The following is a 26,477-nucleotide window of genomic DNA, read 5'->3' as shown; positions in this document are numbered from 1 at the left end:
GTGGACAACAGCATAAGTGACCAGATTTGTAGCCATGTTCCATTGGCACAGATATCTATCCTAGTACAGTATTAGGTTGTATTATTTTACTCCTTTTTTATTTTAAGCTGCTTGCTTTGTGTGTAATTGTGATTAATTCTTTTTATATATATATATATATATATATATATATATATATATATATATATATATATATATATATATATATATATATATATATATATATAAAAATAGAGAGAAGAGCACTCACAGGAACTAACAACCAGCTCAATACTATTGTTAGCCTGTTCTATGGTGATTTACCACCTGGGTGCAGCTTCTTTTTAGCCCAGAAATGATTTTCACAGAGTAGAACTTTCCTGTAAAATATCAGTCTGATTCTGCCTTTTACAGTCAGTCCAGCGCTGAAATACCAGGCAATTCTTCTCTGAACAAGAAACATAGCAACCCCAGACAATCATTTGGCCTTCATTGAGCCTAGTCAGTGAGGTGTAGCCACATTCCTCTAAGCACACTGAGCAAGGAGTCCTCATCTGGTTGCCCCTTTTTCCCCATAGGGAGACTAAATACACATAGAGAGAAGAGCACTCACAGGAACGAACAACCGGCTCAATACCAATATACCATTGTTATCCTGTTCTATGATAATTTACCACCTGAGTGCAGCTTCTTTTTAGCCCAGAAATGATTTTCACAGAGTAGAACTTTCCTGTAAAATATCAGTCTGATTCTGCCTTTTACAATCATTCCAGCACTAAAATACCAGGCAATTCTTCTCTGTACAAGAAACATAGCAACCCCAGACAATCATTTGGCCTTCATTGAGCCTAGTCAGTGAGGTGTAGCCACATTCCACTAAGCACACTGAGCAAGGAGTCCTCATCTGGTTGCCCCTTTTTTCCAATAGGGAGACTAAATAAACATAGAGAGAAGAGCACTCACAGGAATGAACAACCTGCTCAATACCATTTTTAGTCTGTTCTATGGCGATTTACCACCTGGGTGCAGCTTCTTTTTAACCCAGTAATGCTTTTCAAAGAGTATGGCTACACCTCACTATGAGGCCCAAAACGATCGTCTGGGGTTGCTGCGTTCCTTGTTTGGAGAGGAATTGCCTGGTATTTCGGCGCTGGACTGATCGTTATAGGCGGGATCAGACTGATATACTACAGAAAAGTTCTACTCTGTGAAAAGCATTACTGGGCTAAAAGAAGCTGCTCCCAGTTGGTAAATTGTCATAGAACAGGCTAACAATGGTATTGAGCTAGTTGTTTGTTCCCGTGAGTGCGCTTCTCTCTGTATGTATTTACTCTCCCTAAGGGAAAAAGGGGAAACCAGATGTGGACTCCTTGCTCAGTGTGCTTAGAGGAATGTGGTTATACCTCACTGACAATGCCCAATGAAGGCCATAATGATCATCTGGGGTTGCTGTGTTCCTTGTTCAGAGAGGAATTGTCTGATATTTTGGCGCTGGATTGACAGTAATAGGCAGGATCAGACTGATATACTACAGGAAAGTTCTACTCTGTGAAAAGCATTACTTGTCTAAAAGAAGCTGCACCCAGGTGGTGAATCACCGTAGAACAGGCTAACAATGGTATTGAGCTCGTAGTTCGTTCCTGTGAGTGTGCTTCTCTCTGTGTATATATATATATATATATATACACACACAGGGCTCAAAATTTCAGGTTCTAAGCTACTAGTCAGGTTACTCACCACTTCTAATCCCACCCACACCACACCCACTACTTTACCCCCTCTTTGCATATAGTTAGCTATTGTGAAACATTTTGTAATATTGTTTTTATTTTATACTATAACTAAATAATGCTACATACAGTGATCACAATGTCACTTATATTACTAGCAGTGTCTAACAATGAAAAACTGTCAAAATGCACTGAGATAAGAGGCAGCCTTCAAGGGCTTAGACATTAGCATATAAGCCTACCTAGGTTTAACTTTCAGCAAAGAATACCAAGAGAACAAAGCAAATGTGATCATTGATAAAAGTAAATGGGAAAGTTGTTTAAAATCGCATGCCCTATCTGATTTATGAAAGTTACAATTTGACTTGACTGTCCTTGTGCTGCCTTTGTCTAGTATCTGAACCACGTTACTGAAGAGGCAATTTATAATAGTATTGTGTTTTTAGATTGACTTTTGATACATTGGGCCCCATTTATCAAGCTTTGGGGCCCCAGTATTTGCCTGTGTTTTACCTCTCATTCACCTAAAATGCGTTGAAATGAAATCATCCCGATTGGATCAGGATGATTGACAGCCCCTGTTTGCGGCCGATTGGCCTCCACGGAGCAGTGGATGGAATCGCTCACGAGGCCTGGCAGACATGTTCACGGTAATGAATCATGTCTTCCCGACCTTTAATAAATGGAGCTAATTGTGTTTTGTGATTTTTAATCTATTAGTCTTGGGTTTTCGTTAGGAGTTCCCATATAATAATCCTAAAATGGTGTCAGCAGAGATATTTTAGCGGGAGTGGCATTAAAAAGGGAGTTTGGAATATTTTTCTGGGTCTAGTACAGACGAGAGAGTGATTAAACTTCGCACTAAAGGCTTGCCTGGAGTGGCTAGACTGTGATGAACTAGGGTCAGTTAACCCTTACTGTGACAAAATGGTGACTGTTGCAGGGTCATTTAACCCGCTATACATCACAGTTATGAAATTTGTTTTCTCCCATCTGACTGTAAATAAGATTTACTCCTTTTAGAAAATGTCCCCTATGTTATATGTAAGGTGTATGTGTGTCTGTGTTTGGGCGGCTCTGACATTAGCAAATATGCATTCAGAATAGGTGTCACCACTGGTAGTTTTACTACCATCTTATGCCTGGTGGCCCAAAACATTTTGTGAAAAGAAAACTTAATTTGAGCTAAAGGGATGTTTTAATACAAAAGGGACATACTCTAAATAGTTAGTGTATGTATTTTTTCATTAATGAAACCACAAAGGGGTTAAACGCATAGAGAAAATCCAGCATATCCCAAACAGGAAACCACCGGCCATTGTCAAGTATTTGCACATGCTACTTCCGATTGGCTCATGGGTGAGTTTCTTGTTGGGTGCTGAACTGCTGGCAGCTCCTGGGAAGTCATTTACCTATGTGTTTAACCTGCTTAGCTAAGGTCAGTAATGAAAACATAACAAATTAGAGCATCTCATTTTTGCATCAGAATGTCCCTTTAGCTCAGTAATCCAGCTCTATGGTGCAAAAGTACAGTATTTTAAAAAAAAGCAGAGAGCCCTGCTGGCAGTTTTCATTAAATATTTTAAAGTGGGCAGTAAGAAGCATCTTGTCTACCATAGGACAAATTACTTACAATTATAAATGTATTCAACTAAAAGCATAGCCAAAACAAGCTTTGTAAATTATAACTAAAGAGTTTTTGTAAAGTTTAAGATGAGGAAGTTGCCAGCATTTTGACAACTACCAATAAGCAAGTAATATCCAGGGTTCTGAACCAAAAATGGACTGGCTCCTAAGCTTTACATTCCTGCTTTTCAAATAAAGATAGCAAGAGAACAAAGAAAAAATATAATAGGAGTAAATTAGAAAGTTGCTTGACATTGCATGCTCTATTTGAATCATGAAAGAAAACAAAATTGGTTTAGTATCCTTTTAACTCTATTGAAAGTATTGATTTTCTATAAATGGTAAAGATCATTGCTGACAAAGTATAGTAATTTTGCTCATAAATATGGCTTTTAGGTTTATGTAAAATATAATATCTGATATGGGAAACCCAGCTTTATATCTGATTCATGAAAGTTTAATTTCAACTTTACTGTCCTAACAAAATATTAGTTAGCGTTTTAGGTAAAAAATTTATAGCAACATTTAAATTATGCATTCTTTATCATCAGTTTGCTCAGAATAGATCTTACCGCAGTTTGTGAATTCCTACAATCGTTTTTTTTTTTTCTAATTGAATGTATTATGTATGTTAGATTACTTTCTTTGGTGTCCATTTAGCTTCCAATAAATGTAGTAGGGATGAATATCACATAGGGATTCACAAGGTCCAGGGCTATGCAAAAGGCTAACCCCAAAAATGAATTAAAGGGACAGGGGCATCAAAATTATAAATTCATGATTCAGAAAGATCATGCAACAAAATAAAATCGAATTGCTTGTATTATTAAATATACTTCTTTCTCTTGGTATCCTTTGCTGAAAGTCAGCTGCTTTCTATTAAACCATACTGTGGTAGACACAGGTAGAGGGCATGTGTTTTGAACACTATACAGAAGCCTCTACATTCTGTAACAGAGTATTCTGGCAAGCAACTGATAAGAGATTATTGTATTCAAAGCATCTACAGAAAGAGCTCCGCCAGAGGTCCAGGAGCGGGCGGGACCATTACGCTATGGCAAGATTTTAGTAAGTGGGAAGGAGGGAGAGGATAATATGAGTTGGGAAAGGAATCTGGGAGGGGGTGGGGTATTGAGGGGGCAGCTACACTATGGAAAAAAATGTTTCATTTCAAATTTTTATAAAAACAAAGCCCAAGTTTTTTGCAAACTAGGTACTGGCAGACTGCGGCCATCTTAGGTACTGACAGCTAATAGGTAGAGGGGGGAGGGTTAGAAAGCTGTTTGGGGGGAGGGGATCAGGGAGGTTGGGGGGTAAGGGAGGATCCTACACTGAAGAAACAATATATTAAGAAAAAAGTGAAAAAAGCCTTTTATTTTAGTACTGGCAGACTTTCTGCCAGTACTTAAGATGGGGGTGACCTTTGGGGGGTGGGGGAGGAAAGAGAGCAGTTTGAGAGGGGTCAGGGTGGGATTATGGGGTGGGATGTGTAAGGTGGGAGGCTGATCTCTACACTAAAACTAATATTAACCCTACAAGCTACCTAATTAACCCCTTCACTGCTGGGTATATTACAAGTGTGGTGCGCAGCTGCATTTAGCTGCCTTCTAATTACCAAAAAGCAACGCCAAAGCCATATATGTCTGCTATTTCTGAACAAAGGGGATCCCAGAGAATCATTTACAACCATTTGTGCTATAATTGCACAAGCTGTTTGTAAATAATTTCAGTGAGAAACCTAAAGTTTGTGAAAAAGTTAATAATTTTTTTTATTGGATCGCAATTGGCGGTTGAATGGTGGCATGAAAAATACCAAAATAGCCGTAGATCAATACATTGGGTTGTCTACTAAAATATATATATATATATATATATATATACATACATGTGAAGGGTTATTCAGGTATTCCTGACAGATATTTATAAGTTTTACAATGTAACTATCGCTAATTTTGAAGAAAAAAAAAATGGTTAGGAAATAGCAAAGTGCTACTTGTACTTATTGCCCTATAACTTGCAAAAAAAGCAAAGAACATGTAAACATTGGGTATTTCTAAACTCAGGACAAAATTTAGAAACTATTTAGCATTGGTGTTTTTTGGTGGTTGTAGATGTGTAACAGATTTTGGGGGTCAAAGTTAGAAAAAGTGTTTTTTTTTATTTTTTTCATTATGTTTTATAAAAAAAGCAAAGTAAATTATATTATATGATGAAAATAATGGTATCTTTAGAAAGTCCATTTAATGGCGAAAAAAACGGTATATAATATGTGTGGGTACAGTAAATGAGTAAGAGGAAAATTACAGCTAAACACAAACACCGCAGAAATGTAAAAATTGAAAAATGGTCAGGTTACTAAGGGGTTAAAAAACCTTAATAATCAAACATAAATCCTTCAGCTGCAACTAATATTGTACTTACTAAAAATTATTTTGTAACCTATGTCTAATTAATGTGTCTAATTCTACACAAGTGCATGTATTTCAGAGCAAACATTCTCTTAATCTTTTGCTTTCTCTTTCATTTGCTATATGTCTTAGGAAGGGGAGGATACTCCCCAATATGTTGCAGATCAAAGTGTAAACACACACATATTCTTACTGATAGCCAGTGAGACTGAGATTTCCTTCAAAAAGAGAGATTTATTTTTTTTAGTCTTAAGAGGTACTGTCCATCCAAAAAAAATAAAAGGTGGATACCAGATAAAGCTAGAATTATATTGAACACTACATCAGAAGTTAGTGGTAGTTGCCTTTAGAAAGATTGTTATACTGCCATCTAGTGGCTACTATTATTATCTTTCTCATCTTTTGCAAAAGTATAACCTCACCAATATGTTTATAGTGCTGTTCAATGTTGCGAAACTGTCACAGTTAATAGTTATAGCATAAAAATCTCATAGGGAAGAGGAACTAATTAATATAATCAGGAACCTTTATAAGTCATTAAGCAAACACAGCTGGCTGCTGGGGTATAACCTTCTATGATTAGCAAAGTACAGATCTATAAATAATGAATTTTACTGATTTGTTCTTTCCTCATTAGTGCTATTTGCCTTGCATATTTTCGTGAAGTATTAATCAGTACTAATCAATTTGCTACGATGTCTAAGTTACATTTCCAACTGAGTGCAAATTATGTTCAGTCAAATACTTGAGACTGCTCTTAAGTTAAATGTTCTATTTTTAACTACAGGATAAAACTTACAGTTCTTTATATTTTGTCTTTTAAGGAATTGCTCAGAAATGCACAGCAATCAAGTATCACTTCTCGCAGCCTATTCGGCTACGGAATATTCCATTCAATTTGACCAGGGCAATTCAGCAAGATGAATGGCATCTTTTACGTAAGTAACAAAAATGAGAAATTACTAGGGAACTCTTCTAATTACACTGCATGTATGTTGTGTTGCTATAAAGTATCATATAAGCCAAGTTTAAACATTTTTAAAACAAATTAGCATCTTGTTTGCTGCAATTATTTTTCAATAGCGAAACTCCACCAACCACTTGCCTTGTTTGCAGGAGTCAATCCGGGCTTTAAAGGGACATGAAACCTAAAATGTTTGTTTGCTATTCAGACAGAGCATACAATTTTAAAAAAAATCTTTAAAATTTACTTCTATTACCAAATTTACTTAGCTCTCATGGTGTTCTTTGTTGAAAAGCATACCTAGGTAGCATGCCCTTTTCTGGGAGCAGTTTTGCATGAAGGTTTTTAACAATGTTGTTACACTATTAAACCAGCAGTGTTTGTATGACGTATAGCTTAAATTAAATTATTTGTGCAAAACTGCTGCCATATAGAGCTCCAGACTTACTTAGGTATGCAAAAATGATACCAAGAGAACAATTTTATAATTAACGTAAATTGTAAAGGTTTTGCTTAAATTGTACAGTCAAAACATAAAACAAAACGTGTTAGTTCCTTAAAGTGTATATGCAATAAAACACATTTTATAGCACATCTTTTTTTGTGCCAGAATCAAAGTCCCCTAACTCGCTTTTAAATTTGAAAATGCATCACTCTTGGTTTAGAAAAAAAAAAGAGGATCTATTCAGTAGATCATCTGTCACTCAAACAATGGTTTCTAAGAACAAAAATATAGCAAAATGTACAAACTTGGGATTTAAGGACTTAAAGAGGAGCATCCTCACTGAAACAGAAGTGCTGCTGTGCTTTTTGTGTTGTGCTTATAAGTTTGGGATTGGCAAAAAAATCGCAAAAGCTATTATAACGGAGGTTGGGCGTGCATCTTTAGCAAGTCATTCTAGAGGATTTAGAGCCTTTCTGTAAAGTAAATGTCATTGCATTTTCTGCAAGTGAATACAGCATGGCATATTATTATGACATATAAGACACATGCCAGTTAGAGGATTCGATCTGTAACCGTAATAGTAGTCCAAAAAAAAATAAATGAACCCTTGTGCAGACATCCTGTGCGCTTACAAACTATATTGTGCTGTAAATGCTTATACTCTTACATCCCTGGGCGTCCATTACATATAGAGCGTCGCCCGCAAAAAACGGCGATGCCGTTTTCTGCGCTGTTTTGGTATCACATATATACGGCGTAGCATACAAGTTACGCCCGTATATTTCACCCGTCGCTCGCAATTTTTACTCCCATAGGCTAACATGGGCCCGCGTCGTAAATCTGTATCCAATATCCAGCGCAAGGCCTTACGTGGCGAAAATGGAGAAATCTTACTCCATTTTTACCTCGCCATAAAAGGCAGCCACAGCAGGCCTCGCGCTGAGTATGGGAGCACCGTAACTCCCGAAAATGCCTGGAAAAATAAACTAACACCTAACACATGCGCAATGTCTATCTACCTGTCAACCGCAATCCCCCACCGCAATAACTAATAAAGTCTATTAACCCCTAAACCGCCATAGCCCACACACCGCAATAAACCGATTCTAGTATTAACTCCTAAACCGCCATAGCCCACACCGCAATTAACCTATTCTAGTATTAACCTCTAAACCGCCATAGCCCACATAGCCCATTAAATGTATTAACCCCTAATCTGCCGTCGCCAACACTATAATAAAGTTATTAACCCCTAAACCTAAGTCTAACCCTAACCCTAACACCCCCCTAACTTAAATATTATTTAAATAAATCTAAATAAAATTAATATTATTAACTAAATTATTCCTATTTAAAACTAAATACTTACCTATAAAATAAACCCTAAGATAGCTACAATATAATTAATAATTACATTGTAGCTATTTTAGGATTTATTTTTATTTTACAGGCAACTTTGTATTTATTTTAACTAGGTACAATACCTATTAAATAGCTAATAACTATTTAATAGCTACCTAGTTAAAATAACTACAAATTTACCTGTAAAATAAAACCTAACCTAAGTTACAATTACACCTAACACTACACTATCATTAAATTAATTTAATTAATTAACTACAATTACCTAAAATTAAATACAATTAAATAAAATAAACTATAGTACAAAAAAAACACACTAAATTACAGAAAATAAAAAAATACAAGAAGTTTAAACTAATTACACCTAATCTAAGCCCCATAATAAAATAAAAAAGCCCCCTAAAATAATAAAATTCCCTACCCTATACTAAATTACAAATAGCCCTTAAAAGGGCTTTTTGACGGGCATTGCCCCAAAGTAATCAGCTCTTTTACCTGTAAAAAAAGAAATACACCCCCCCCCAACATTAAAACCCACCACCCACACACCCAACCTTACTCTAAAACCCACCCAATCCCCCCTTAAAAAAACCTAACACTACCCCCTTGAAGATTACCCTACCTTGAGCCATCTTCACCCAACCGGGCAGAAGTCTTCATCCGATCCGGGCACAAGTGGTCCTCCAGCCGGGCACAAGTCTTCATCTGATCCAGGCAGAAGAGGTCCTCCAGCCGGGCAGAAGTCTTCATCCAAGCGGCATCTTCTATCTTCTTCCATACGACGAGGAGCGGCTCCATCTTGAAGTCTTAAAGACATCCAACGTGGAGCATCCTTCCTGGCCGAAGGACTAACGAGGAATGAAGGTTCCTTTAAATGACGTCATCCAAGATGGCGTCCCTTGAATTCCGATTGGCTGATAGAATTCTATCAGCCAATCGGAATTAAGGTAGGAAAAATCCTATTGGCTGATGCAATCAGCCAATCGGATTGAAGTTCAATCCGATTGGCTCATCCAATCAGCCAAAAGGATTGAGCTCGTATTCTATTGGCTGTTCCAGCACCAGACACGCTAATTCCATAACTGCATTGACCTGAACGTAAAAAATACTTGCCATGCTAGTATAATATCAGCTGGGTGGCAACCTAGGCATGTAATATAAGTGGCATATATTTAGTAAATTTCTCCTCTTAAAAAGACATAAATGAAAATGTGCATGGGTATATTTTGGACAGGAACATTTTTGCAACATACACAAATTGGTAAAATTGCTTCTTGTAAAAGCTGTCACTGTTTCAGCACCATATTTAAAATCATATTTTAAATGTAGCCACGAATCAGCAACACTACCCAGGTGCTGAACAAAAAATGGGTCGGCTCCTAAGCTTACATTCTTGCTTTTTCATATAAAGATACCAAGAGAATGAAGAACAATTGATAATAGGAGTGAACTAGAAAGTTGCTTAAAATTGCATGCTCTATCTGAATCATGAAAGTTTAATTTTGACTAGACTATTCCTTTAAGTGAAAGCTGTTTCAATTTAAACTAACAGGTAGTGTATGATTAAGTACAACTGAATCCTGTGACTTTACTGCTCATAGGCTACTATGGACTTTTTTACGTAAAAAAGAGCACTTCAGTTATTTTTTGTTTAAACCTTTTAAAACTGATATTAAATAAGGAAATGAATGCTTGCGCACAACTTATCCACTGGAATGCATATTAAATTTGCTTATTTAGGGCGTTAAGGGACACACTTCCTTATCAAAGGCACGTTCATTTAAGAAAAAAAAGCCAAATATGTTAAAACTTACAACTTAGATACAAAAATGAAAGAAAAAAAATGTCTTGGAAAGCTTCAGGAAATATTGAGAGGTATGATAAGCTGTCTCTTCTAGCTAATATACAGAAGGCAAAACATATTTACAGTCTGTCCAGTCTCTATAGCTTCAGCAATACCTGTTTTCTCTTGTAAGGTGTATCCAGTCCACGGGTTCATCCATTACTTGTGGGATATTCTCCTTCCCAACAGGAAGTTGCAAAGAGGATACCCACAGCAGAGCTGTCTATATAGCTCCTCCCCTAACCCCCACCTCCAGTCATTCTCTTTGCAACTCTCGACAAGATAGGAAGTATAAAGAGATATGTGGTGACTTAGCGTAGTTTTGCCTTCAATCAAGAGTTTTATTTTTAAACGGTACCGGCGTTGTGCTGTTTTACTCTCAGGCAGAAATTAGAAGAAGAGTTCTGCCTGGAGGTTGATGATCTTAGCGGTTTGTAACTAAGGTCCATTGCTGTTCTCACACATAACTGAAGAGTATGGGATAACTTCAGTTGGGGGAACGGTCTGCAGATTGCCTGCTTTGAGGTATGTTCAGTACTTTTATTTCTAGAGAAAGGATAAGTCTAGAAAATGCTGACAGAACCTTGTGTATATTGAGGTAAGCTAGATGCAGTGATTTTGCAATGACTGGGATCATGCTTACAAAATGGGGTAATACTCATGTTCATACTCATATTAATTAGTGACAAAATGTTTACATGTTTCATAAATGGGACATTTTTTTTTTCTTTTCTCTGAGGGTGATAAGTCTTTAGTTGGGGCCTAGTTTTCCACATGACATAGTCAGATACTCCTAGGAGTATTTCATTAAGGCCCCTCTGACATCGAGTACATGGTGGGAGGGGCCTATTTTCTTCTGTTGCGCAGTTTCTTTCAGACTGAGACATCCAGCTTCCCTAGAGGAGTCCTCTTGCATCTGAGGACCACTACAGAGGGCTTATTTCTTCCCTAGTCATATTTGAGGGCAGGTAGGAGCCACAGCAGAGCTGTGGCAAGGTGCTTAACTGTCTTTTACCGGTGGTTGACGTTTTTCAAATCCGGTTTGGGGGCTAAGGGGTTAATCATCCATTTGCAAGTGGGTGCAATGTTGCTTTAGTCCCTTACTCACACTGTAAAAATGTTGAAGTCTTTACTTCATTTTAACACTGTTTTGCAGTTTAAGTGCTAGTTTTTTTCTCTTAAAGGTACAGTACCGTTTTTGTTTAATTGCTGTTTCACCTTTATTAAAGTGTTTTCCAAGCTTGCTGGTGTCATTACTAGTCTGTTAAACATGTCTGACATAGAGGAAACTCCTTGTTCAATATGTTTAGAAGCCATTGTGGAACCCCCTCTTAGAATGTGTACCAAATGTACTGAAGTATCTATAAACTATAAAGACCATATTATGGCTTTTAAAGATTTATCACCAGAGAATTCTCAGACTTAAAAAAGGGAGGTTATGCCATCTAGCTCTCCCCATGCGTCAGAACCTATACCTCCCGCCCAAGTGATGCCAAGTACATCTAGCGCGTCTAATTCTTTTACCTTACAGGACATGGCGGCAGTTATGAATTCTACCCTCACAGAGGTATTGTCCAAACTGCCAGGGTTACAAGGAAAACGAGACAGCTCTGGGGCTAGAACAAATACAGAGCTTTAATAGCTGTGTCCGATATACCCTCACTATGCTCCGAAGCCGGTGCAAGGGAGTTTCTATCTGAGGGTGACATTTCAGATTCAGGGAAGGCTTTACTTCAGTCCGATTCTGAAATGACAGCGTTTAAATTTAAGCTTGAACACCTCTGCTTATTGCTCAGGGAGGTTTTAGCGACTCTGGATGACTGTGACCCCATTGTAATTCCAGAGAAATTGTGTAAAATGGACAAATACTTTGCAGTGCCTGTTTACACTGATGTTTTTCCAGTCCCTAAGAGGTTTTCGTAAATTATTACTAAGGAATGGGATAGACCAGGTGTGCCGTTCTCTCCCCCTCCTGCTTTTAAGAAGATGTTTCCCATAGATGTCGCCATACGGGACTCGTGGCAGACGGTCCCTAAGGTGGAGGGAGCTGTTTCTACCCTAGCTAAGTGTACAATCATCCCTGTCGAGGACAGTTGTGCTTTCCTAGATCCTATGGATAAAAAATTGGAGGGTCTCCTTAAGAAAATTTATATTCATCAAGGTTTTATTCTCCAGCCTCTTGCATGCATTGCTCCAGTTACTGCTGCAGCGGCTTTTTGGTTCGAGTCTCTTGAGGAGGCTCTACAGGTGGAGACCCCGTTAGATGATATCTTAGACAGGATTAAAGCTCTTAAGTTAGCTAATTCCTTTATTTCTGACGCAGTTTTTCATTTAACCAAGCTAACGGCAAATAATTCAGGTTTTGCCATTCTGGCGCGTAGGGCGCTATGGCTTAAGTCCTGGTCAGCAGACGTTACTTCAAAGTCTAAGCTTCTTAACATCCCCTTCAAAGGACAGACCCTATTCGGGCCTGGCCTGAAGGAGATCATCTCTGACATTACCGGAGGAAAAGGTCACGCCCTTCCTCAGGATAGGTCCAATAAATTAAGGACCAAACAGAATAATTTTTGTTCCTTTAGAAACTTCAAGGGTGGCACAGCTTCGGCTTCCTCTAATGCAAAACAAGAGGGAAATTTCGCCCAGTCCAAACCAGTCTGGAGACCTAACCAGACTTGGAACAAAGGGAAACAGGCCAAAAAGCCTGCTGCTGCCTCTAAGACAGCATGAAGGAGTAGCCCCCGATCCGGGACCGGATCTAGTCGGGGGCAGACTTTCTCTCTTCGCCCAGGCTTGGGCAAGAGACGTCCAGGATCCCTGGGCACTAGAGATTGTTTCCCAGGGATATCTTCTGGAATTCAAAGGTTCATCTCCAAAGGGAAGATTTCATCTCTCACAACTATCTGCAAACCAGATAAAGAGAGAGGCATTCTTACGTTGCATTCAAGACCTACTGGTTATGGGAGTGATCCACCCAGTTCCAAGAGAGGAACAGGGGCAGGGTTTCTATTCAAACCTGTTTATAGTTCCCAAAAAAGAGGGAACTTTCAAACCAATCTTGGATCTCAAGATCCTAAACAAATTTCTCAGGGTCCCATCCTTCAAGATGGAGACAATCCGAACCATCCTCCCTATGATCCAGGAGGGGCAATATATGACTACCGTGGACTTAAAGGATGCTTATCTCCACATTCCAATTCACAGAAAGCATCATCAGTTCCTCAGGTTCGCTTTCCTAGACAGGCATTACCAGTTTGTGGCTTTTCCCTTCGGGTTAGCCACGGCGCCAAGAGTCTTTACGAAGGTTCTAGGGTCCCTTCTGGCGGTTCTAAGGCCGCAGGGCATAGCGGTGGCTCCTTACCTAGACGACATTCTGATCCAGGCGTCGACTTTTCAAATCGCCAAGTCCCATACGGACATTGTTCTGGCCTTTCTGAGGTCTCACGGGTGGAAAGTGAACAGAGAAAAGAGTTCTCTCTCTCCTCTCACAAGAGTTTCCTTCCTAGGAACTCTGATAGATTCAGTAGAAATTAAAATTTTTCTGACAGAGGTCAGGTTATCAAAGCTTCTAACTTCCTGCCGTGTTCTTCATTCCACTTCTCGGCCATCAGTGGCTCAGTGTATGGAAATGATCGGCCTAATGGTAGCGGCAATGGACATAGTTCCGTTTGCCCGCCTATATCTCAGACCACTGCAATTTTGCATGCTCAATTAGTGGAATGGGGACTACACAGATTTGTCTCCTCTGTTAAATCTGGATCAAGAGACCAGGGATTCTCTTCTCTGGTGGTTATCTCGGGTCCATCTGTCCAGGGGAATGAGTTTCCGCAGGCCAGAGTGGACTATAGTGATGACAGATGCCAGCCTTCTGGGCTGGGGCACAGTCTGGAACTCCCTGAAGGCTCAGGGTTCGTGGACTCAGGAGGAAGCCCTCCTTCCGATAAACATTCTGGAACTCAGAGCGATATTCAATGCTCTTCAAGCTTGGCCTCAGCTAGCTGCGGTCAGATTCATCAGATTTCAGTCGTAGAATATCACGACTGTAGCCTATATCAACCATCAGGGGGGAACAAGGAGTCCCCTGGCAATGATGGAGGTTTCCAAGATAATTCTGTGGGCAGAGGTTCACTCTTGCCATCTCTCAGCTATCCATATCCCAGGAGTAGAGAATGGGGAGGCGGACTTTCTAAGTCGGCAGACCTTTCATCCGGGGGAGTGGGAACTCCATCCAGAGGTATTTGTCTAGCTGATACAACTTTGGGGCAAACCAGAACTGGATCTGATGGCGTCTCGTCAAAATGCCAAGCTTCCTTGTTACGGGTCCAGGTCAAGGGATCCCCAGGCAGCACTGATAGATGCTCTAGCAGTGCCCTGGTCCTTCAGCCTGGCGTATGTGTTTCCACCATTTCCTCTCCTCCGTCGTCTGATTGCCAAGATCAAGCAAGAGAGAGCTTCAGTGATTTTGATAGCACCTGCGTGGCCACGCAGGACTTGGTATGCAGATCTGGTTGACATGTCATCCTTTCCACCATGGACTCTGCCGCTGAGGCAGGACCTTCTACTCCAAGGTCCATTCAAACATCCAAATCTAATTTCACTGCCTCTGACTGCTTGGAGATTGAACGCTTGATTTTATTAAAACTTGGTTTCTCCGAGTCGGTCATTGATACCTTGATTCAGGCTCGAAAGCCTGTCACCAGGAAAATTTATCATAAGAGATGGTGCAAATATCTTCATTGGTGTGAATCCAAGGGTTACTCATGGAGTAAGGTCAGGATTCCTAGGATTTTATCTTTTCTCCAAGAAGGATTGGAAAAGGGATTATCAGCTAGTTCTTTAAAGGGACAGATCTCTGCTCTGTCTATTCTTTTGCACAAGCGTCTGGCAGATGTTCCAGATGTTCAGGCGTTTTGTCAGGCTTTAGTTAGAATCAAGCCTGTGTTTAAACCTGTTGCTCCGCCATGGAGCTTAAATTTAGTTCTTAAAGTTCTTCAAGGGGTTCCGTTTGAACCTTTGCATTCCATAGATATCAAGCTTTTATCTTGGAAAGTTCTGTTCTTAGTAGCTATCTCTTCAGCTCGAAGAGTTTCTGAGCTATCTGCCTTACAGTGTGATTCCCCTTATCTGATCTTCCATGCAGATAAGGTAGTTTTGCATACCAAACCTGGGTTTCTTCCTAAGGTAGTATCTAATAAGAATATCAATCAGGAAATTGTTGTTCCGTCACTGTGTCCTAATCCTTCTTCAAAGAAGGAACGTCTGTTACACAATCTTGACGTGGTTCATGCTTTAAAGTTCTATTTACAAGCTACTAAGGATTTTCGTCAAACATCTGCATTGTTTGTTGTCTACTCTGGGAGGAGGAGAGGCCAAAAGGCTTCGGCAACTTCTCTTTCTTTTTGGCTGAGAAGCATAATCCGGTTAGCTTATGAGACTGCTGGCCAGCAGCCTCCTGAAAGAATTACAGCTCATTCTACTAGAGCGGTAGCTTCCACTTGGGATTTTAAACATGAGGCCTCTGTTGAACAGATTTGTAAGGCGGCGACTTGGTCTTCGCTTCATACTTTTTCTAAATTCTACAAATTTGATACTTTTGCTTCCTCGGAGGCTATTTTTGGGAGAAAGGTCTTGCAGGCAGTGGTGCCTTCCGTTTAAGTTCCTGCCTTGTCCCTCCCTTCATCCGTGTCCTAAAGCTTTGGTATTGGTATCCCACAAGTAATGGATGAACCCGTGGACTGGATACACCTTACAAGAGAAAACAAAATTTATGCTTACCTGATAAATTTCTTTCTCTTGTGGTGTATCCAGTCCAAGGCCCGCCCTGTCACTTTAAGGCAGGTGTTTTTATTTTAAAACTACAGTCACCACTGCACCCTATAGTTTCTCCTTTTTCTTACTTGTCTTCGGTCGAATGACTGGAGGTGGGGGTTAGGGGAGGAGCTATATAGACAGCTCTGCTGTGGGTGTCCTCTTTGCAACTTCCTGTTGGGAAGGAGAATATCCCACAAGTAATGGATGAACCCGTGGACTGGATACACCACAAGAGAAAGAAATTTATCAGGTAAGCATAAATTTTGTTTTTTTGCAACTGATTCACTAAAAGATGAGTGAGCTTTAATGAATCTACATAGAGCATAAAAGTTGATTTTTAGAAAATTTTGCTAATATCTAATATAAGAGAGGTGAAATGGCACCATTCAAAGATGCGTTGAATGTGTTGCCTTTATCTATTTTAACTGGAACCTAGTGAGAGTGAGATTTATTTGATTGGCTGTCACAGAACACAGCTTATGAGTTGTTAATAATAATAATAATAATAATAATAATATTAAAAAATCTTTTCACTATTTAACTCCCTATTCCCTATTTAACTTTAGATATTTATATACAAAAACACTTAAAGGGACATGAAACACAAACATTTTCTTTCATGATTTAAAAAGAAGATACAATGTTAGTTTCCACTTTACATCTATTATCAAATTTGCTTCATTCTCTTGTTATCACTTGTTGAAGGAGCAGAAATGCACTAATGGTTTATGACTGTACACATGGGTGAGGCAATGACAATCGGTATATATATGCAGCCACCAATCAGCAGCTAGGACCTAGGTTCTTTGCTGCTTCTGAGCTTACCTAGATAAACCTTTCAACAAAGGATAACAAAAGAAGCAAGCAAATGAAATAATAGAAGTAAATTGGAAAGTTGTTTAAAATTGTATGCTCTGTCTGAATCATGAAATATTTTTTCTGGGTTTCATGTTCCTTTAATGTTATAAATAAATAATTTTTAAATGAATATGTTGCCAACATGTATTATGTTAGAGACTAGTCATTAGGACTACTGTGAATATTTACCCTAATGGGTTAAGAAAACAGGTGAATTTAATAGGATACTCAGCAACCTAATGATTATTATAAGTTAGCTTTTGATGCTAGTCAGGATCTCTGAGGTAGTGTGTCTAGTAGCACATGAAACGCGTCAGGTCTTTCCAGTTGTTATGACATGAGAGTGAATAAGATGTATATACTTTGTCTACCTTAACTCATAGACTATTTACCTGCACCTAAGTGATGTCTGCATTTTTTCTTTCATTTGTATTTGCATTAGGAGTTAATAGTACTGTGTCGGGGCACACAGTTCTGGGCCATGCTATGTTCATAGTAATCACAAATTCATTGTTATCTCTTGTATACCAATATTTTTTGAAGTCTGAATACATCACATGGTTAACATTTTAATCTGAAAAACACCCGATTAATGTAGAAAAAAACAACTTTTAACATGTTCCATCTTTGTACTTTGATATGCATTAAAAAATACAGAATCTATGTGTCTTTGGATCACTATAACAGCTTAAAGAGAATTAAAAAAAGATAATATGAATGTTTTCCTAAAGAACAAAACAGGTCTATTCAGTATACAAAACCCCTAAGGAAGAAAAAGTGAAATACAGAGTGAACAAAGGAGGATTATCTAGAAGTTTTCTTTATCCTTGCAGATTCTAAATATAGAAATATGAATCATAATCCATTATCAAAATTGGTGCGGCTGTGAAAAATCATATGGGAAAATGGAGAATAAAGACATTTTTTATTTTGTTTCCAACTGTAATGGTTCCCAAATTTGTCCTTGGGCTTTTAAGTAAAATTGTTTGTTATTATCTTCTATTTGTAATGTGCACAAACTTATTCTACACCATACAGCTGGTAAATAAATAATAAAAAGACAAGGAAAAAGACTTTAGAATCGAAGAATCTAACACCATAGAATCTGAAAAATGCAATGAATAACCTTGTGATTTATAAATATGTAAAAAACACACATAAAGGGTTTGTAAATGTCAAATCCTAATATATTAAAGTGGAGATGTCATTAAATGTGTTTTCTGCTGCTTGTGCAATGCCTCCCCCTGCTCACATGCGCAGTTAATCATCCTTGTTAGACATGTCCGGGGAACTGAAAAACGCCCATTGTCAGAAAAAAGGGTACGGTTGGGGTCCATTTGTGAACACTTTGGCCACTGCTGTGGTTGTACCCTCAATGGGTCATATTTACACCTTAAGGAACTAATTTGTACCCTTTAGGGGTAAATAAGGTACAAATATGTTTCCAACTGTCAAAGAGTCCATATCTGTACCATTTAATCCTCAAAAAAGGTACAATCAATTTGAGGGGAATGGGTGGTTCAAGGCTGCTTTTGTACTTAAGCTACATAGAGTTTTCCAGAGTGATCTCAATTATTCAATGAACACATAGGGCTAGATTACAAGTGGAACAGTAATTACCACTCCCACGCTAACACCAGTCGACTTATGCTCCTTGCGCGAGTCAGGTAGCGCTTGTATCGCAAGTTGAAAGTAAATATTGATCGCATGAGTGCTAACCCGACTTGCTTAATGTGCTCTCCCATTGACTTCAATGGAGAGAGAAAAGTGGAAAAATAACCTTACACCCATACCGAATTGCCATAAGCTCCATATTCTTTTAACCCCTAAACTGTCACATAGCCCATCACAAAGTCCCCTCTATGCTATTAACCCCTAAAATGTCACTCCACCCACCACAAAGTAACCTTCTACACTATTAACCCCTAAACCGCCCCACTCACCTCCGCAACGTAACCCACTAACATCTAAACCCCCTAACCTAACACCCGCTAAGTTACCCCAAAATAGAATAACCTTACCTTCACAAAAAAACTACCTTTAAAAAATAAAAACTTACCTATAAAAATTTTTAAAAAACCTTACCACAAAAAAACCTAACATTACTTAAACTAAAAAAACTAACTTTACAAAAATTTAAAAAAAAACTACAGTTACAAAAAAATAACGAATTACCAAAAATAAAAAGTTATGCCTATTCTAGAACCCCCCAAAAACCCCACCCCAAATAAAAAAACAAACCTTTAACACTAAACTAACTACAAATATAGGAAGCTAAAGTTATAGGAGCGGCAAACTGCTCCTATAACTTTAGCTTCCAGTATCTTTCACCTAAGATCCGGTTAGGGGATCTTTTATAGTGTAGTGTGTATGTAATAACTAGGCGCAGTCTTCTACAATATCTATTGTACTAACATAAAATGGCCTTTTGTAGGGCATTTCCCTAAAGTGTATCAGTTCTTTTTCTAAAATAAAAAATACAACCTTCTAACCTTAACCCCCCCCCCCCCCCTCCAAAAAAAAAGTATTTCTAAAAAAAAAAAACTGCTCTAAAAAGGGCATTTGGCTGGGAATGGCCCTGGAAAAGAAATTTAGCTCTTTTGCTGCCCAGAAAAACAAAAACCTATTCTTAAAAAAAAACACCCAAAAAAAACAACAACACTAAACCCTGAAGATGGAACTCACCAAAGATGAATCCTGGTGGCGGTGTTCTATCTTCATCCCGACGGTGGTCCAACTTCATTTCGGCGGCACTCCATCTTATCTTTATCGAGGTGGCAGCGTTCTTCATCCATATTCTGATCTTCAACAACGATCCTCTTCATGCGGTCACCAGCCACACACTGAATTTTGAATGTAAGGGTACCCCTTTTATATAGAGGTACCCTTGCATTCCTATTGGCTGAAGAAAAAAAGCTTTCATTCTATTGGCTGATTTGAATTTGAACACGCCATCTTCACTGACACTGTGTGTCACTAGTTCTAAACAGCACACAAGCACTTATTTAACATCTTAATGTTTATATTTAGAACATCCACTTGTAATCTGGCCCTATCTGTTTTCTCTATGTTTAATGTGGAGTATGTGACTATATGTTAAATGGTGTGTTGTTAGAGTCTAGTCCTGAGTAAAATAAAACATTATGAGTAGCTCCTTTTGGAACAGTTGGTCTTGCCGGGTTCTTTCAGAAATTTTAGGGGCAGAGTCTTTTTTTTTTAAATGTATTATTATTATTGTTGTTGTTGTTGTTTAAAGCTAGACAAATACTTATATACTTATCTTTCTGAGCAAGAGTACAGTAGGTGAATATTTATTTATGTTATTTAAGAAATTTGATGGAACAGCATTTTGGCATTTTTAATATGCTGTGTTGAGTACAAATTTGCCATTAAGAGGTACAAAGGGGTTGTCATTGGGGCAGTACCCTTAAAAGGACAAAGCTGCACCATTTTAAGGGTACATTATGGTGCCACAGCACTAGGGTCTAATAGTCACCAAAAGTACATCATTGCCATTGAAAGGTATAATCTGCAAGGGTACCAATATGTTCCCATGTTAAAGGGAACAGCGGCTGTACTTTTAAGGGTACTGCCCCAGTGACAAGCTGTTGTTCCCCTAAAGGTACAATTTTGCCCATTATTTCTGACAGAACAGTTAAGAGATGGCATATAGGTTAAGAAAGCAGTGGTCTGATGATGCTAGCCTGCAGCCGAAGGCGCTCCAATGCTACATTTGCAGCTTCTTAAATGTGCACTCCTCTCACTGTCCCCACTCACTGTGTGCCGCACTGCTTACAACTGAAATGCTCTGCGGAACACTCAGCGCTCCTCTCACTGTCCCCACTCACTGTGTGCCGCACTGCTTACAACTGAAACGCTCAGCAGAACACTCAGCGCTCCTCTCACTGTCCCCACTCACTGTGTGCCGCACTGCTTACAACTGAAACGCTCTGCAGAACACTGAGCGCTCCTCTCACTGTCCCCACTCACTGTGTGCCGCACTGCTTACAACTGAAACGCTCTGCAGAACACTCAGCGCTCCTCTCACTGGAGCTTCTTTTATCCACAATAGCACCATAATGGGACAGTCTAGTCAAAATCAAACTTTCATGATTTAGAAATTTGCTTTGTTCTTTTGGTAAACTTTCATGATTTTTTTGGTAAACTTTCATGATTTAGAAAAGAACAACTTTGCTTTGTTCTTTTGAAATTCTTTGTTGAAAGCTAAACCTAGGTAGGCTCATAAGCTAATTTCTAAACCATTGAAGGCTAACTCTTATCTCAATGCATTTTGACAGTTCATGTGTGCTATATAGATAATATTGTGCTCACTCCTGTGGAATTACCTAGGAGTCAACAATGATTGGCTAAAATGCAAGTGTCAAAATAACTGAAATAAGGGGGCAGTCTGCAGGGGCTTAGATACAAGGTAATCACAGAGGAAAAAATTATATAAATATAACTGTGTCGGTTATGTAAAACTGGGGAATGGGTAATAAAGGGATTATCTATCTTTTTAAACAATACAAATTCTGGGGTAGACTGTCCCTTTAACAAACAATAATGGCTGTCGATCACTGAAAAACTAAGGGCCAGATTTTGAGTGGAGCACTATTTAGCCATTATGCAAGAGATAAACATTTTGCGCACATCTGGTTGCGCTTGTATTATGAGTTGAAAGTAATAAGTTTTCCCTCTCGCTCTAACCTGACAAACGCAAACAGCTTAATTTTAGCGCAATAGGAATATTGCGCACAATAACCTATTCCCCCATAGAAGTCAATGTAGGAAAAAAAGTGGGGGGAAAAATCTAACACCCTACTCTCGTGCTAACCCGAACTCATATTCACATATGCGCTAATCCGACCGCATATTCACATATGTGCTAGCCCGACCGCATATTCTAATGTGCGCTAACCCGACCGCGTATTCACATATGTGATAACCTGACCACGTATGCTAATGTGTGCTAACCCGGCATGAAAATAATTATTTCACATACCAATGTTCTGCACATAGAAGAATATGTTCTACTTATTAAAAAAAAAACATATATATATATATATATATATATTCTAAAAAATGTGGATGGAAAAACTGCTATTATTTATATAGTGTTGCAGGTGTATAATTAGCTTCTTAAGTATACAAACACGAAATTACCAACTCGTATATAAAAAATGAGAAGGTCAAAAGATCAATTATTGTGGTGCAGACCCATTATATAATTATCAATCAGAAAACAAGAAGATAAAGTGGTTTATAATAAAACCACACCAAAGACTGGGAATTCAGCACTCTTTTAAATAGAAACAAAAAGGCAACAGATGCTAAATTTGAAACAAAGTCATGTTTATTCTCACACTGTGTCGAGCGCAGGCCCCGTCAAAATGACAGCATCCAATCAACTGGATAAAGTGAATATCGTGGTTAAAAGCATTAAATACAAAAATACAGATAATACAAAAAGTATTTACATATGTTTGCAAATACTAGGACCAGTCCATGTGAAGTGACATGCAGTAAGTAGAGTCTAGATACTTCCTAGAATATATCAAAAACTGTAATACCAAAATAACTGTAATACCAAAATAAATGCTGCAAATGAGTAGGCACAGAATGTAAGTCTCAGTAGAATGTTCACAGACCTATATAGGTTTTAATAAAACTGGAAATGAGAATTACTAAGACTGTGCATACAAAATCAAAATCATAAACTTCTAGATATTGGAAATACCTGCACACACCAAACAAGAATAGCACAAGAAAGCAATTCCTAAAAGATCACAAGAGATGATGGTGCTCCAGTCCAGATCTTTAATTCTATCTATAACGATTTTGGGCCAAACAAACAGATAATGTGGTCAGAAGCAGTGCAATATTCAAGCTTGTATGCAGTCATATAGCCAGTATAATCCCGGTTGTAGTCACTGATACCAAACCGTCCCACAATTTACTATGTATATATCTTGAAGCTACGGGACCTTACCTCCGGATAGACTCTCTTTCTTTCAGAGTCACGACCGGGAACTGGAATCACCTGATTTGCGGTGACCGGGTCCTACTCGTAGCTAACCTTCCTTCCTTCGTCGGGAACCTTTGGCGTGTGATCGCGTAATCACAACCGTCACGTGGTTTTGATTCTCCAATCGGTAAGGGAGTTTCCTCACTGTCAATCCCAATGCGGGAGATTTGAAACCAAAAAGACCCAGAGCGCTCTGAAATATTGATGGTTGTTCTCAGGTTGTTAGAAATCCGGATTCACAGTTGCATCTACGCGTTTCAGCCATACACAGGCCTTTGTCAAGATGTTTGATCCGGATCATACACTGCTTATTTATAGCCTTAACCACTTCCTGTTTGTTCATTGTTCTTTATTAATTGGTTAATTTCAATGTCCATTTTAAATATCATCGAATACAGAGGCAATTTATTCTTTGTGAACATAATAAATCCTTATTTGTTTATCTCATCTAGTACATATTTTATAAAATGAATAGATAAACAATAATCCATATAATGTCATAAAGTGTCATATATAGTTTCTAAAATTGTTCCTTAAAGTATTTTTACACTAAAAAAAAATTATACACTAAAAATTCATAGAGGTTTCTTAAAATCATAAGTAATATTCTATTTAAAACAATTAATAATTCATAATTAATATGCTAATAATATATATATATATATGTAAAACCTAATAACAACAAGGGAGTGGTTTAATGTAATCTAAAATTAATGTGAAGACATATATCAAAGATACAAAAAACATCAAATTTATTTAAATTCCCTAAAAATTGGTCAAGTTTAAAAATTCATAATGTTTTAAAATAACAAAATATAGCTATTAAAGACAAATATAACTAACACTGTCAAGCTATCTCAAATTATTCAATGTAAAAATGGGTTCAAGTCTAGTTCAGCATTTAACCCTTCAGGTACTAGTGAACCAAAATTATAAATTAATTTTGCCTCTTTATATAAAATCATTCTTTCATAGTCACCACCCCTACCGTCCTGTTTGACTTTTTTAATACCCCACCAGCAGAGATCGCTAACATTACTATTATGGCATTCTTTAAAGTGTTTAGAGACAAAGTGACCTTCAAACCCATTTTTAATGTTATTGACATGATCTCTAATTCTGTCTCTTAATTTCCTCTGGGTCTGTCCTAAATACTGTTTTTTGCAAGAACATTGAAGGAGATAAATGACCCCCTTATTACTACATCTGATCACGTCTTTTATAGTATGTGTATAGTTTCTTGTGGCGGAATTAATTTTCTTTAATTTGGTGCTAAATTTACATGCTACACAGCTGTAGCATGGGAAAAAAATATGTAATTTAGATCCAGTTAGATCCACATCAACTATATTTGTGCTTCTCCTATACATGCTTGGCGCTAAATTATTTTTCAGATTCTTTGCCTTAGTATAAATTATATCAGGGTGTCTTTTAACATGATCTCCTAATATGTGGTCTTTTTTTATAAGGTGCCAGTGCTTGTTTAAAATAGATTTTATATGGCCATGTTGGGCATTATGTTTAGTGATAAAAGGGATATTCAATTTTTCTACCTGGTCATTGTATTTAGAACTTCTTTCTTTGCCTTTAAGTAGCTCTTCCCTATCTTTCAATCTTGCTTAAAACTATTAATGAATACTAATGATTACCTTAAGGAAGCTGCAAGGATTTTAGATGATAAAAATACTTATAAAAAATTATTAAGTGACCCGATAACTAAACAGAAACAGAATTTGGATAAAATATTGAATGAAGCACAATCAAAAGGATTACTTAATTTAAATGAATTTAATTTTCTAACAATAAAATTTCCCAGAACCCCAACTTTTTATTTTCTGCCAAAAATCCATAAGTCCCTCGTCAATCCACCAGGTCGTCCAATTATATCGGGAATAAATTCATTAACTTCAAACTTATCCCAGTATATTGACCAATTTCTTCAAAAATATGTAATTAAATTACCGGCCTACCTTAAAGATTCTACACATTTGTTGAATATATTAAATCAAATAAGTTGGAATGAAAAATATTTAATGGTCACATGTGACGTAACTAGCCTATATACGACTATTGAACACAAGCTAGGACTTATGGCGGTCAACCATTTTTTAAAAAGAGATGTAGATTTAAAATCGGATCAGTGTCAGTTTATCCTAAGATGTATTGAATTTATTCTAAATAATAATTATTTTATTTTTGATGGGAAATATTATTTGCAGCAAAAGGGTACTGCAATGGGTACCAAGTTCGCACCCAGCTATGCCAATATTTTTATGGGTTATCTTGAAGAGTCATTTATTTATAATGGAGCATGGGGTGCGAACTTGGTATCCTATAAAAGATTTATAGATGATATCTTTATAATTTGGAATGGGGACTATGAGCTTCTTAATTTATTCTTGGAAGATATTAATCAAAATAGTCTTGGTTTAAAATTTACAAGTGAAATTAATAGTAAAACCCTACATTTCCTTGATTTAGAAATAAATATTATTGACCAAAAAATTCAAACTAAAATGTTTTTTAAAAAAGTAGACGCCAATAATTACGTTCACATGGAAAGCTGTCATTTGGCAAAATGGATTGAGAATATTCCTTCTAGCCAGTTCACTAGATTCAAGAAAAATTGTAGCATTACTGAAGATTTTGAAACCCAGACATTAGTTTTAAAAGACAGGTTCCTTGACAAAGGGTATGAAGAAAATAATGTAAGGAGGGCAATGGAGAAAGCAAGATTGAAAGATAGGGAAGAGCTACTTAAAGGCAAAGAAAGAAGTTCTAAATACAATGACCAGGTAGAAAAATTGAATATCCCTTTTATCACTAAATATAATGCCCAACATGGCCATATAAAATCTATTTTAAACAAGCACTGGCACCTTATAAAAAAAAGACCACATATTAGGAGATCATGTTAAAAGACACCCTGATATAATTTATACTAAGGCAAATAATCTGAAAAATAATTTAGCTCCAAGCATGTATAGGAGAAGCACAAATATAGTTGATGTGGATCTAACTGGATCTAAATTACATGTTTTTTTCCCATGCTACAGCTGTGTAGCATGTAAATTTAGCACCAAATTAAAGAAAATTAATTCCGCCACAAGAAACTATACACATACTATAAAAGACGTGATCAGATGTAGTGATAAGGGAGTCATTTATCTCCTTCAATGTTCTTGCAAAAAACAGTATTTAGGACAGACCCAGAGGAAATTAAGAGACAGAATTAGAGATCATGTCAATAACATTAAAAATGGGTTTGAAGGTCACTTTGTCTCTAAACACTTTAAAGAATGCCATAATAGTAATGTTAGCGATCTCTGCTGGTGGGGTATTAAAAAAGTCAAACAGGACGGTAGGGGTGGTGACTATGAAAGAATGATTTTATATAAAGAGGCAGAATTAATTTATAATTTTGGTTCA

The 26,477-nt window shown here is 37.6% G+C and overlaps 1 protein-coding gene across 1 annotated transcript in view; it reads left to right on the top strand.

The window, feature by feature from the left end:
- TMEM178A (transmembrane protein 178A) overlaps positions 1-26,477 on the top strand; it is a 247,067-nt gene that overhangs the window by 204,237 nt on the left and 16,353 nt on the right. The window contains exon 2 of the mRNA XM_053709288.1: positions 6,568-6,681. Coding sequence (XP_053565263.1) covers positions 6,568-6,681 — 114 coding nt within the window. The remainder of the gene's footprint in view (positions 1-6,567; positions 6,682-26,477) is intronic.

Source organism: Bombina bombina, chromosome 4 (genome assembly GCF_027579735.1).
Source record: "Bombina bombina isolate aBomBom1 chromosome 4, aBomBom1.pri, whole genome shotgun sequence".
NCBI classification, from domain to species: domain Eukaryota; kingdom Metazoa; phylum Chordata; class Amphibia; order Anura; family Bombinatoridae; genus Bombina; species Bombina bombina.
This window is presented reverse-complemented; position numbering and strand designations above follow the sequence as displayed.